The sequence below is a fragment of the Schistocerca cancellata genome, chromosome 2 (assembly GCF_023864275.1).
Source record: "Schistocerca cancellata isolate TAMUIC-IGC-003103 chromosome 2, iqSchCanc2.1, whole genome shotgun sequence".
In the NCBI taxonomy this organism is placed as follows: domain Eukaryota; kingdom Metazoa; phylum Arthropoda; class Insecta; order Orthoptera; family Acrididae; genus Schistocerca; species Schistocerca cancellata.
Genome location: NC_064627.1, coordinates 772,716,631 through 772,729,309, shown reverse-complemented (window position 1 = coordinate 772,729,309; position 12,679 = coordinate 772,716,631). Strand labels below are relative to the sequence as shown.

Genomic DNA, 12,679 nt, shown 5'->3' with positions numbered 1-12,679 from the left:
GTAAATCTAAAAGAAAATGTGTAATTCTACTGTGTCCATAGTATTTCTCTCGTAAAGCTCACGAAAATGAGATAAGAGGAGCATACAAACAGTCACTTTTTCCGTACACGATTGGAATATGATAAAAAAATCCGTAATGTTGATACGAAGTACCATCTGCCATGCTCCGGAACGACTTTCGGAAATATACATCAATAGAGATGCAAAAGAATCTTCAACTTCCCACGTAAGCCCTCTTACGTCGGTGCCTATTTGAGAAATCGTGCTTCAAAAACTATTTTGTAAGAAATATCAACATTTAAGAATAAAATATCTTAAATCTTCCAGGCCACCAACTTTTACATTTAGTACGGCGTCTCTTGCTTCCTTGTATCACCATGATGGTGTCGTAACATTTTATTACTAAAGAAATTAAGCTATACTCGTTTCATCTTTCCTTGCGCAAGAGGCTTAAAGTGATCGTTAAATTCTGGTACGAATCGCCGTATTATAAGGCCGTTTAAGAAATGCAAATGGTTCAACTCTTTACCTCAACAGTCTGACGTTTTATAACATCGGTATCTTACTTCTTAATTAAAATGTGTCTAAAAGCATAAGTTTGAAGAATCGTTTTTGTGAATGTAACAGGGTATTCAGTTAGTATCAACTCTTCAATGACACGAGGCATTTGCATACATCGAGAAGCTAACGACAGCGCAATCATAGTTACTGAAATAACTAGGAAGTCCTCTACGACTGTCTAGTTTTAAGGATGGAGCTACATTCTGAAGTCACTTCCTACCAGCACAAGAGTGCGTCAGCGATTTTCCCCCGGCCTGTTTAACACCTAATCATATTAGAGTCAATACATAAGAAGTGGTGTGATATGAGTACTGTGGTGTGGCCACATGTTGTTTCCCTCAAAACTGACAATAGAACCGTCGAAGTCTCAGAGAGAAAAGAAAGACTGTTAGGGTTTAGCTTTACATTGGTAACTAGGTCACTAAAGATGGTCAAAGACCCAGATCAGGAATACATTGATGATACATCAACAGCCTCGAAACTGGCTTAGCAGCGATCTTGTCGTCATATCTGACGTGGTTTAGTTTTTCGTATCTGAATCCAGCACGTTTCCTCGTGTTGTCGAAGGGTACCAATTGATACTTGTTGCTGCTATTACATGGTCCCGAGAAAAGATATGAGATCAGTCCCGTTCTGACGAAAGTGCACTGCATTTGCCTCATTCAAAATTGACACCATGAATCCTGCAGGACTGTTCATAAATCCGTAAAAGTACGAGGGAGTGGAGATCTCTTCTGAACAGCACGTTGCAGAGCACCTCAGATATGCTCAATAATGTTCATGTCTGGAGAGTTTGGCGACCAGAGGAAGTGTCTAAACTCAGAAGAGTGTTCCTGGAGCAACTCTGTAGCAGTTCTGGACGTGTGGGGTATCGCATTGTCCTGCTGGAATTGCTCAAGTCCGTCGGAATGCAAAATGACATGAATGGATGCAGGTTACCAGACAGGATGCTTACGTAAGTGACACCTCTCAGAGTCGTATCTACACGTATGAGGGGTCCCATATCACTCCAACTGCACACGCTCCACACCATTACAGAGTGTCCACTAGCTTGAACAGTCCCCTGCTGACATGCAAGGTCCATAGATTCATGACGTTGTCTGCATATCCATACACGTCCATCCGCTCGATACAATTTGAAACGAGACTCGTTCTCTGTCACGTTGAACGATTCTCTTCAGTCGTCGTTGGTCCCGTTTTTGCAGGATCTTTTTCCAGCCGCAGCGATGTCGGAGATGTGATGTTTTGCCGGATTCCTAATCATCACGGTACACTCGTGAAATGGTCGTAAGAGAGAATCCCCAGTTCACCGCTACCTCGGAGATGCTGTGTCCCATCGCTCGTGCGCCGACTATAGCACCACGTTCAAACACATTTAAATCTTGATACGCTGCCATTGTATCAGCAGTAACCGATCTAACAACTGCGCCAGATTCGGCGTTGCCGACCGCAGCGCCGTATCCTGCGTGATTACATGTATCTGTATTTGAATACGCATAGCTATACCAGTTTATTTCGAGCTTATATATCGGCTGAACGCTCTCCCGACTTCGTACAGTTTGTCATGTGGCGTTTTGATATAAAGAAAGAATAATATGACGAGTAGGGTGTCATTGGAGTATTTATTTATCGTAACTAACGCCAAAAGATGTTCTATTTTCAACATTCTGTTGATCCTATTGCTCAATGCATGAATTTACAACTGGATGAAAATATGAGATTCATTTCATTTGCTACTATTTTTATTTGACGTGCCACATAGTGAGTAAGACATGTCGTGTTTTCACAGTTTTAAGATGTACGTGTACATAAAATGAAACTTTTAAAACAGTTACAGCTTTACATAGTTGGAAACTTAAAACTAATCAAGAAGCCGAAATAATCAAAATTAACGATTTGTGTATTAAGAATATATGAAAAGAGGAAGATAGAAAAGAGTTTAGATGAAAAAGGATGTTGAAATAACGCATACCTACCAGTTTCCTGCTTGACTCTGTTGTCTAGTGGTTAGTAGCAAGCGATACAACGTGGTGGTCAGCGACTTAATTCCAATGACAATTATCCGCGTAATATGGCGCGGCATAATGAAGTATGAAGTGCTACGTCGTCAGCTTTATGGAAATGGAAATGTCGTGTGGCTAGGGCCTCCCGCGGGTAGACCGTTCGCTTGGTGCAGGTCTTTCGATTTGACGCCACTTCGGCGACCTGCGCGTCGATTGGGATGAAATGATGATGATTAGGACAACACAACACCCAGTCCCTGAGCGGAGAAAATCTCCGACCCAGCCGGGAATCGAACCCGAGCCCTTAGGATTGACAGTCTGTCACGCTGACCACTCAGCTACCGGGGCGGACGTCAGCTTTATGAGATCGAAGGAGGAGTTTCTCGAGTGAATAAGCAGCCTTCTGGAGGCATGGACCACCGTGAAAGCTTGGGATCCACCAATGTGTCACTGTTTTTGGATAAAAGGCGAGCTCTCATAAGTAAATTCTAAAATCCATATCTCACGTGGATATATTTATACCTATCATGATTAGCTCTTCCGGTACTGCAGATCCATGGATTCATTTCCGCAATGATCGCTTGTTACCATTCACAGCAAAATAAAAGCTTCGTGCTCCACTCCACTATGGCAGTGGTCAGTGTTGCCGTCATACCAAACGGAATCGAAGACCCCCAGTTTTATTATTAGTGGTCATAGTAATAATAAAACTGGGGGTCTTCGATTCCGTTTGGTATGGTGGCAACACTGACCAAAGCTGTCGCTTCCAGACGCCGTATCTTCATAAAAAAAACTCTACTAGAATTGTTCATTTTCAAATTAGACAACTTATTTTACTGTGATGGTTTGTGACGTCGTTCTTAAGGCATCAACCAAACCCTAAGTCAGAACTAGGAGTGCCTTATGAAGCAAATGATTATACGTACAGTGTCCAATAACACTGAAGACAAATTTCATCATGGTTCAATGGATCGAAATAGAATTCAGAGACTCTCACAGATTGCCATTTCATTTTGCGTGGGAAACGTATTTATAATATATTAATTGAGCCGAATTCGGATAGGTATGATACAGAAGTTCAAAAACATGCAAAAACGAAAATCCCGAAAAAAATGTCAAATTGAAAACTAAATAGAATGATTGCATTATAATCATAGATTACGAATGTTGCATTTTTCCAGAACAAAGTATTCCGTAAGTGATCGATGCGTTTAAATCCATTATAAGTAATAAATACTGTATTTATTAAAACATCGTCTCTGAAACGAATTACATGTATCGAGGTAACTCGACGTCGTACATTGGCTGTGACATTTCAGTTGTTACAGAACGTTTCTCAAACATAGTGGCGTAAAGTAATTGAAGCAGTGCTCTTATATCAGGCGTTTTAATTCGAGGAAACTACGCGCCTACCACTGCGTATTTTGTCACTGCGTATTATAGCTGGTTCTAACAGCCAATATACGTTATTGATGGTGAGTATAATTTCTAAAAGAGGAACTAAATACGAAAATCTGAGTAACACGAAGAAAACTGGTCAACTAAATACACGTAAAAAATTTGATATACGTAGAATGAGACGAATAATTTCGAGTTACGTCGTTTAATTGGCGAAAGTTTCTGTTATGTCACGTCAGAACTACCTTTTATTATAAGGAAATTTAGATTAGTATGAAAAAGTATGTTCCTTTTAAAGCAATCGGTTAGATACTAGCTGTTCACTTTCTAAAGAACAACGGCACGGTGACTGACAGGATATTCTGTTTCGATAAAAGCCGGAAGACCGTTTATGACTTTGGAATGGTATCAACTTGTTTCCGGTCGCCTGAAACGTAGCTTCCTATAACGTGTGCTGGTGTGCGAATATTGTTGTAGACATATGGTTTCCCGGTTAATTTCTCCGTGACGAGTTGCGACTTGTGAAGAGATTTGCGATTTTCATTTATTTTGAAAATGAGGGACGAGTCTGATACCGCTTCGTCGAAGGCGACACCTTCATTTTCTTCCACTCATGTTCGTGGAAAGAGAGTTGTGACTCGCAGCTAAGTATGCAAAGTGATGCTAAATACCGTAATATGCTGTGCGACATTGGAAAACAGCAGAACAAACTGCTACACCGGCTTGCTCAGTCTACAAAGCATGCCACGGCCTGCAGAGGAAAAAACGTGGTATACCTAAAGGGGACCTTAAAGTTTAGTAATAATCGTCCTAGCGCATTTATGCAGCAAGTGCTACGTATGTAGTAGCAAATAGGAGCTTCTTTGAACAAAACATAAAATCTGAACCATTTCAAATTCAGATACGTATAACATTCTGTGGTCTTGAACTTCTTGTGTTAGGTCTAATTTTGCTTACGAGAACGGATGTCGTCTGCTTTCTATAGTCGGCTGTGTTGGCTGCGCAGAAATGAATATCGGTGTCGACTGGGGCCATTCGACTTACATCGAAACAACGGCTGCCATCGGTCGGCGCACCGAGCCTCTATAGGAAATGATCGTGTGGTGTAATTCGAATGCTTGCAGTCTGTCTTTGAATTACAAGAAAGCGAAGAATTCAGTAGAATTATATTGCGAGCTGGTAGCTGAAATATTTGCTGTGGTCTATCGGATATAGTTCAGTTTCAGAGAAAAAGGAACAATCATTTTTCTGACTTAGAGACGAATCTGTAATTGGACAAAGATGGCGCAGTACATCAGCCGTGGCCTTTTCAATGGATACATCGCTGCCGGCCGCTGTGGACGAGCGGTTCTAGGCGCTCAGTCCGGAACCGCGCGACTGTTACGGTCGCAGGTTCGAATCCTGCCTTGGGCATGAATGTGAGTGACGTCCCTAGGTTAGTTAGGTTTAAGTTGTTCTAAGTTCTAGGGGACTGATGACCTCAGATGTTAAGTCCCATAGTGCTCAGAGCCATTTGAACCATATGAGATATCGTTGTGTTCGTGTGAAACTCAGGCTCGCTAGAAGGCGTCTCAGTCACGCTTCCCCCCGAACACAAGTACACTGTCTTGACTACTACACCACACTGTTCTCATTAAAATAAGTTATGGTACATAATAATACAAACAATACGTTTTTATGACTTCATTGCAAAGTATAAAACACTAATTTATTACATAAAAATAAATTATATAATTATATAAAGATAAGTGAACAGTTGTGTGAGACAATTAGTCTAAAATGTACGTTAGTCTGACTTCACCTTTACAATTAAAGGCAAAAATTTTAATATACACTCCTGGAAATTGAAATAAGAACACCGTGAATTCATTGTCCCAGGAAGGGGAAACTTTATTGACACATTCCTGGGGTCAGATACATCACATGATCACACTGATAGAACCACAGGCACATAGACACAGGCAACAGAGTATGCACAATGTCGGCACTAGTACAGTGTATATCCACCTTTCGCAGCAATGCAGGCTGCTATTCTCCCATGGAGACGATCGTAGAGATGCTGGATGTAGTCCTGTGGAACGGCTTGCCATGCCATTTCCACCTGGTGCCTCAGTTGGACCAGCGTTCGTGCTGGACGTGCAGACCGCGTGAGACGACGCTTCATCCAGTCCCAAACATGCTCAATGGGGGACAGATCCGGAGATCTTGCTGGCCAGGGTAGTTGACTTACACCTTCTAGAGCACGTTGGGTGGCACGGGATACATGCGGACGTGCATTGTCCTGTTGGAACAGCAAGTTCCCTTGCCGGTCTAGGAATGGCAGAACGATGGGTTCGATGACGGTTTGGATGTACCGTGCACTATTCAGTGTCCCCTCGACGATCACCAGTGGTGTACGGCCAGTGTAGGAGATCGCTCCCCACACCATGATGCCGGGTGTTGGCCCTGTGTGCCTCGGTCGTATGCAGTCCTGATTGTGGCGCTCACCTGCACGGCGCCAAACACGCATACGACCATCATTGGCACCAAGGCAGAAGCGACTCTCATCGCTCAAGACGACACGTCTCCATTCGTCCCTCCATTCACGCCTGTCGCGACACCACTGGAGGCGGGCTGCACGATGTTGGGGCGTGAGCGGAAGACGGCCTAACGGTGTGCGGGACCGTAGCCCAGTTTCATGGAGACGGTTGCGAATGGTCCTCGCCGATACCCCAGGAGCAACAGTGTCCCTAATTTGCTGGGAAGTGGCGGTGCGGTCCCCTACGGCACTGCGTAGGATCCTACGGTCTTGGCGTGCATCCGTGCGTCGCTGCGGTCCGGTCCCAGGTCGACGGGCACGTGCACCTTCCGCCGGCCACTGGCGACAACATCGATGTACTGTGGAGACCTCACGCCCCACGTGTTGAGCAATTCGGCGGTACGTCCACCCGGCCTCCCGCATGCCCACTATACGCCCTCGCTCAAAGTCCGTCAACTGCACATACGGTTCACGTCCACGCTGTCGCGGCATGCTACCAGTGTTAAAGACTGCGATGGAGCTCCGTATGCCACGGCAAACTGGCTGACACTGACGGCGGCAGTGCACAAATGCTGCGCAGCTAGCGCCATTCGACGGCCAACACCGCGGTTCCTGGTGTGTCCGCTGTGCCGTGCGTGTGATCATTGCTTGTACAGCCCTCTCGCAGTGTCCGGAGCAAGTATGGTGGGTCTGACACACCGGTGTCAATGTGTTCTTTTTTCCATTTCCAGGAGTGTATAAAGACGGATGAAATGGCGAATACATTTGGCAAACTAAGAGCTACTCTAAAAGAAAACTAATCTTTAATTTTTAAAATATTGACCGTGTAATTGGTCTTCGATGATTGAATTTCATATTCTGGTGATTTTGTCGCGAATGTCCTCTTTAGGGGGCCACGAAGACATTATGGAGAGAGGGTATTGATTTTAATAGACATGTCTTCATGCGACCTGCTCCTAGCCTCATAACAATTATAATTTCTTTTCTCGTCAGCGCCGAGTTGCGAGATCAACGCTGATGCGGAATCCATTTCTGAATCGCCCAATAACATGTGCCTTTGATGTTAGAGTCCACTACTATGATCAGTCCTGGTGAGTGTGCTGTGAAAAAGTCTGTTTCGTGGGGGTATCTCGACGCGAGGAATGTGCTAGACCATTTTCGCCAGCATGTCTGTGCGGTCGTTGCCCGTAACACCGATAGGTCCCGGTATCCATTATAGATGAAACACCTGATGCAATGTATTGCTCAGTTCAGACTTGTCGGTATATCGTGTGTCAGGGAATTTACGTCTTACAGAATGAATTTTCTCTGTAGCGGATTATACGCTGATCTGAAGCATCCTGGCAGGTGAAAACTGCGTACCGATCCTTGAGACGAAACTGCGACCTTTGTCTTTCGTAGAAAAGTGCTCTACAGTAAATAAAATAAATAAAGAAAGAAAATCTAGTTGCAAACGGAATGATCGTATCGTTAAGATGTCATTCTCGTCATGACTGCCTCGTAAGTCCCTTTTTGCATCCTTGAGAAAAAAAACTGTAGTGTAATACTTATGAACTTCCTTTGCCATGTAAATTCAAATTCCTGTTTTCGTCAATGCGAGTAAGACGGTCGTTATTCTTTAGCTGTCCGATGAAATCCTAACACTCAATTCACCAATGCCGTTAGCTTTGGAAGAGTCGTTTCACTTCGTTCAGATGTGTCCGTTTACGATAAAGTAATGTTTAAGAAATTTTGAAAGCGAATCGTTTATCTGCGATGTTTCTGCAACTTACGAAGCTCTCCACTTATGTAGAATAAGAGGTCCTTTACAGTTGGTGATCTGTAAGTCCTATAGATTGGGAGATTTGTTTGCTGTGAGGAAGAAACAAATTGAGCCATGCAATAACGACTGACGACACCCCCCACAGGTTTACATTTGTCAGTACCTCATCTCCTACCTTAAAAACTTCACAGAAGTTCTCCTACAGAAAGGATACTGTGGATAAATGCCTTAGCCACTATCTGGAGGTTTGTTATCCAGAAAATATTGGACCATGTACCAACTATCCGCCTAAAATCCAGGAAACCTATATGGGAAAACGAAGTTCTCAAATTCCCAGAAATGTAAGACATAGGAAGGGAATGGAGACAATACTGGTCGCTGAATAATCACCATCCTCTCATCACTGATTTTGATCCTTCGATACCGGTCGAAGGAATGCAAATGCCCAGAAGAACTTGGTGCAGACTTCATCGTGTGAGGACTAACCACGGAAGGCATAAGGCCATTCTCCACAAATGGAAATTCACTGATGACCCACGATGCGACTGTGGTGCAGAAGAACAAACAATCTCTCACATGATCTTGGAATGTCCTGCGAGGAGGTTTGAAGGAGACTGGAGGGATATCATGAATGCTACTCCACGTGCTGTTCAGTGGGTGACCTGCTTAGATGTGGTCTTGTAATAGCTGCAGTGGCTGTCTCCCTAATCTTCCGCATATTGTTGTTTGCAATCAATCATTTAATAATATATTTGTCATTCGTTTATTATATTAATTAATACCAGGTGTACCGGTATGAAAAGAGCGTTAAGATACAAATGTGTCGATAGGGAACATTTTTGTAAACGAGCCTTAACTTTTTCTTTGTTTGATTGGTATGACATCTGTCAAAGATATTTAGTATACATCTAGTCATGGAACAAACAACATCATATGTTTTCATCGTGTTAACAATGTCGAATTTTGTACCAAAAAGTGATGATTTGCGGAAAGCATTAATTTTTTGTTCTCATTTGAAAAAAAGTGCTGCAGAGTCGCATCGAATGCTTGTCGAGGCATATGTTGATCCTGCGCTATCACAAACAACATGCAAAAGATGGTTTCAATGGTTCAGAAATAATGATTTTGATGTAAGAAATGAAGAACGTGGAAAACCACCAAAAAAGTTCGAAGATGCCGAATTGCGAGCAATATTGGATTAAGATGATACTTTGAGTCAGAAGCAAATGGCAGCAATGCTAAATGTTGCACAACAAACAATTTCTGACCGTTTGAAAGCTATGGGAAAGATCCAAAAATGTGGAAAATGGGTGCCACATGAATTGAATGAAAGACAAATGGAAAACCGAAAAATCATTTGTCAAATTTTGCTTCAAAGACTTGAAAGAAAATCAATTTTGCATCGAATCGTTACTGGCGATGAAAAATGGATTTATTTTAAGAATCCTAAACGGGAAAAATCATGGGTTAATCCGGGACAACCATCAACATCGACTGCAACACCAGATCGATTCGGCAAGAAGACAATGCTCTGTGGTTGGTGGGATCAGAAAGGTGTGGTATCATGAGCTTCTAAAACCCGGTGAAACTGTGCATACTAATCGCTACAGACAACAAATGATCAATTTGAACTATGCATTGATCGAAAAAAGACCAGAATGGGCCAGAAGACATGGCAAAGTAATTTTTTTACACGACAATGCACCTGTACACAAAGCAAAACTGGTTCCGGATACAATCAAAACACTTGGCTGGGAGCTGCTACCCCACCCGCCGTATTCATCAGACTTGGCCCCTTCTGACTACCATTTGTTTTCATCAATGTGACACGCATTGGCTGAGGAACACTTCGATTTCTACGAAGAAGTCGAAAATTGGGTGTGTCATTTGGTTTGCTTCAAAAGACGAACATTTCTATTGGCGTGGTGTCCACAAATTGCCAGAAAGGTGGTCAAAATGTATAGACAGCAATGGTCAGTACTTTGAATAAAATGTTTTTACTTTTCACTTCAAAATTAGTGCTTCATTTTCACAAAGAAACGCTCATTTCATACCGGTACACCTGGTAGTATTTGTGCAATTTTACTCTGTAGATGCCATACGCTAAATAAAATAAAATCTAGAAAGAATTTTCACACTGCAGCGGCGTATGTGCTGATTTGAAACTTCCTACAAACCAAAAGTGGATCAGGACATGCACCTGGAACCTTTGCCTTTCGCAGTTTTTCTTTCGGCTTCTCTCATAAGAAACTGTAAGGCACTCGCCAAGTCCGTAGATATTAGAAGTTTGTCAACTACTGCCCTTTGGGGCTCCTGTACTATTCTTGTTTTCCTGGACGTTGTGGCTTTGACGGTAATCTCGAAAACGAAACATTTACAACTACACACATGTCAAAACGCACACACCGGATTCGAAAGGGAACCAGGTACTCCTCTACGAATTTCCACAGTCTTTTGCCTAGAAGAGGAAGAGGAAGAGGAGGCTACATACTTGAAATTACTCCAACGGTGACGTACGCGTTCTTTACGACCTGAGGGCAATTTGAACAAGGCAGCGTTCCAGATTAGGTCACTGATGTCAGGTAGCCACACGCCTCCGCCGCTCGCTTTTGGACTTGAGTTACGAGCGTCCTTCGCCGGCGGCGGTGGACCCCTTAGCGTGGTGGCCGGCTCTCGTGCACCGGCAGCCGCGCCCCTCTGGGACGGCTGCCGCTGCCGCTGCCGCTGCCGCAGTGGGCGGGACACCGGAGACCGCTCGCAGATCCAGTTGCCCCGTAGCCGGTGGGTTGCGCCAAGTGGTCAAGCCGGGGCGGGTTGGCGAGCAGGCCGCGGCCGGTCTGCGAGGTCGCGCCCCTATAAAAGACGCCGCCGCCGACTCGGAGGGCACACTCAGCGCAGCTCACCCACAGCAGCAGCAGTACACAGCATGGCCTGCAAGGTGAGTGCCCACGCCTTCCTCCTTTCGAGGTACAGAACAGCGGTGTCGTATGAGCCAGGCGCCGAGAGTCCATTCGCCGGTTTAATGAGTTTGAGTTTACCATAGAAAGTACCATATGAAAAAAAAATTATCTTTCTCACTGTTCATGTGGAAAGTGTCGAGTAGTGTAGCTAGACTGTAATTCTAGAGCATTGCTACTTTTGCTGTAGTAAGATGTTGGTAAGTTTTCAGCTCTTTGTTGTTCTAACGGTACAGATACAGTAGCGTCAGATACAGGGAAGGACGAACGTCAAACGTATCTATCTACCTGTAGCCTTCTGTACTGGAACAGCGGTTGTCCGTGTTTTGCAGCTCATCGTCTTCGTCGCCGCCCTGGCGGTAGCCCGCGCCGGCTACCTGGGAGCTCCCGCCGTCTACGCCCCAGGCGCACCTCTGGCAGCGCGTGCGTACGCCGCCCCTGCCTACGCCGCTCCTGCCTACGCCGCCGCCCCCGCCTACGCCGCCTACGCTGCCCCCGCCCTCCGTGCCGCCCCCGTCGCCGTCGCCGCCCCCGCCATCGCTAGGGTCGCCGCCCCCGTCGCCGTCGCCGCCCCGGCCGTGAGGGCCGCCCCCGTGGCCGTGGCCGCTGCCGCCCCCGCCGCCGTCGCTGCCGAGTACGACCCTCACCCCCAGTACAGCTACGGATACAGCGTGCAGGACGCCCTCACCGGTGACTCCAAGAGCCAGCACGAGACTCGTGACGGAGACGTCGTCCAGGGCAGCTACAGCGTGGCCGAGCCCGACGGTTCCATCCGCACCGTCGACTACACCGCCGACCCCGTGAACGGCTTCAACGCCGTCGTGCACAAGGAGGCCGGTGCTCACCCCGTAGCCCCCGCCCCCGTGGCCGTCGCCGCCCCCGCTCCCGTGGCCGTCGCCGCCCCCGCCGTTGCCCGCGTCGCCGCCCCCGTAGCCTACGCCGCCCCCATCGCTAGGGCTGCCTACGCCGCCCCCATTGCCAGGGCTGCTTACGCCGCCCCCATCGCCAGGGCCGCCTACGCCGCCCCCGCTCTGGCCTACGGAGCCGGTCTGGGCTACGGCTACGCCGCCCCCATCGCTAGGGCCGCCTACGCTGCCCCCGCCCTCGCCTACGGCAAGGCCCTCATCCACTAAGTCACTTCCTCTCATCTAACAGACTCCGCTCGTCATGCTGTCACTGCCGCTCTACAAACACGATTCAACATTACAAATGCTGCTCTCTGTATATAAAATGCAACAATAAATCCATTTCACTACATAATCCTGATGTCTTTATTCGTTTTACTATTTCCTCTCCAACAGCAAACAAGGACATACTCGGTAATAATATTTTATTGGACACGTCATGTTACATCTTTCTCTTTTCACTGAAAAAATTTTCAGGACCTGGTATATATCCGTCAACCACTCTGTCAGACTGCTCCTATCGAATACAACTATGATGGAATACTCCTTAAAAAAACAAGGTAAATGAAGGAAAT

At 45.7% G+C, this 12,679-nt stretch overlaps 1 protein-coding gene across 1 annotated transcript; it reads left to right on the top strand.

Annotated features, from left to right (window-relative positions):
* Positions 1-11,042: 11,042 nt before the first annotated feature.
* On the top strand, positions 11,043-12,459 carry LOC126162600 (cuticle protein 21-like). The gene is made up of 2 exons (XM_049919209.1): positions 11,043-11,180; positions 11,532-12,459. Exons 1-2 carry the CDS (start codon positions 11,169-11,171, stop codon positions 12,330-12,332), a joined length of 813 nt encoding a protein of 270 aa, XP_049775166.1. The 5' UTR covers positions 11,043-11,168; the 3' UTR covers positions 12,333-12,459.
* Positions 12,460-12,679: the final 220 nt, after the last annotated feature.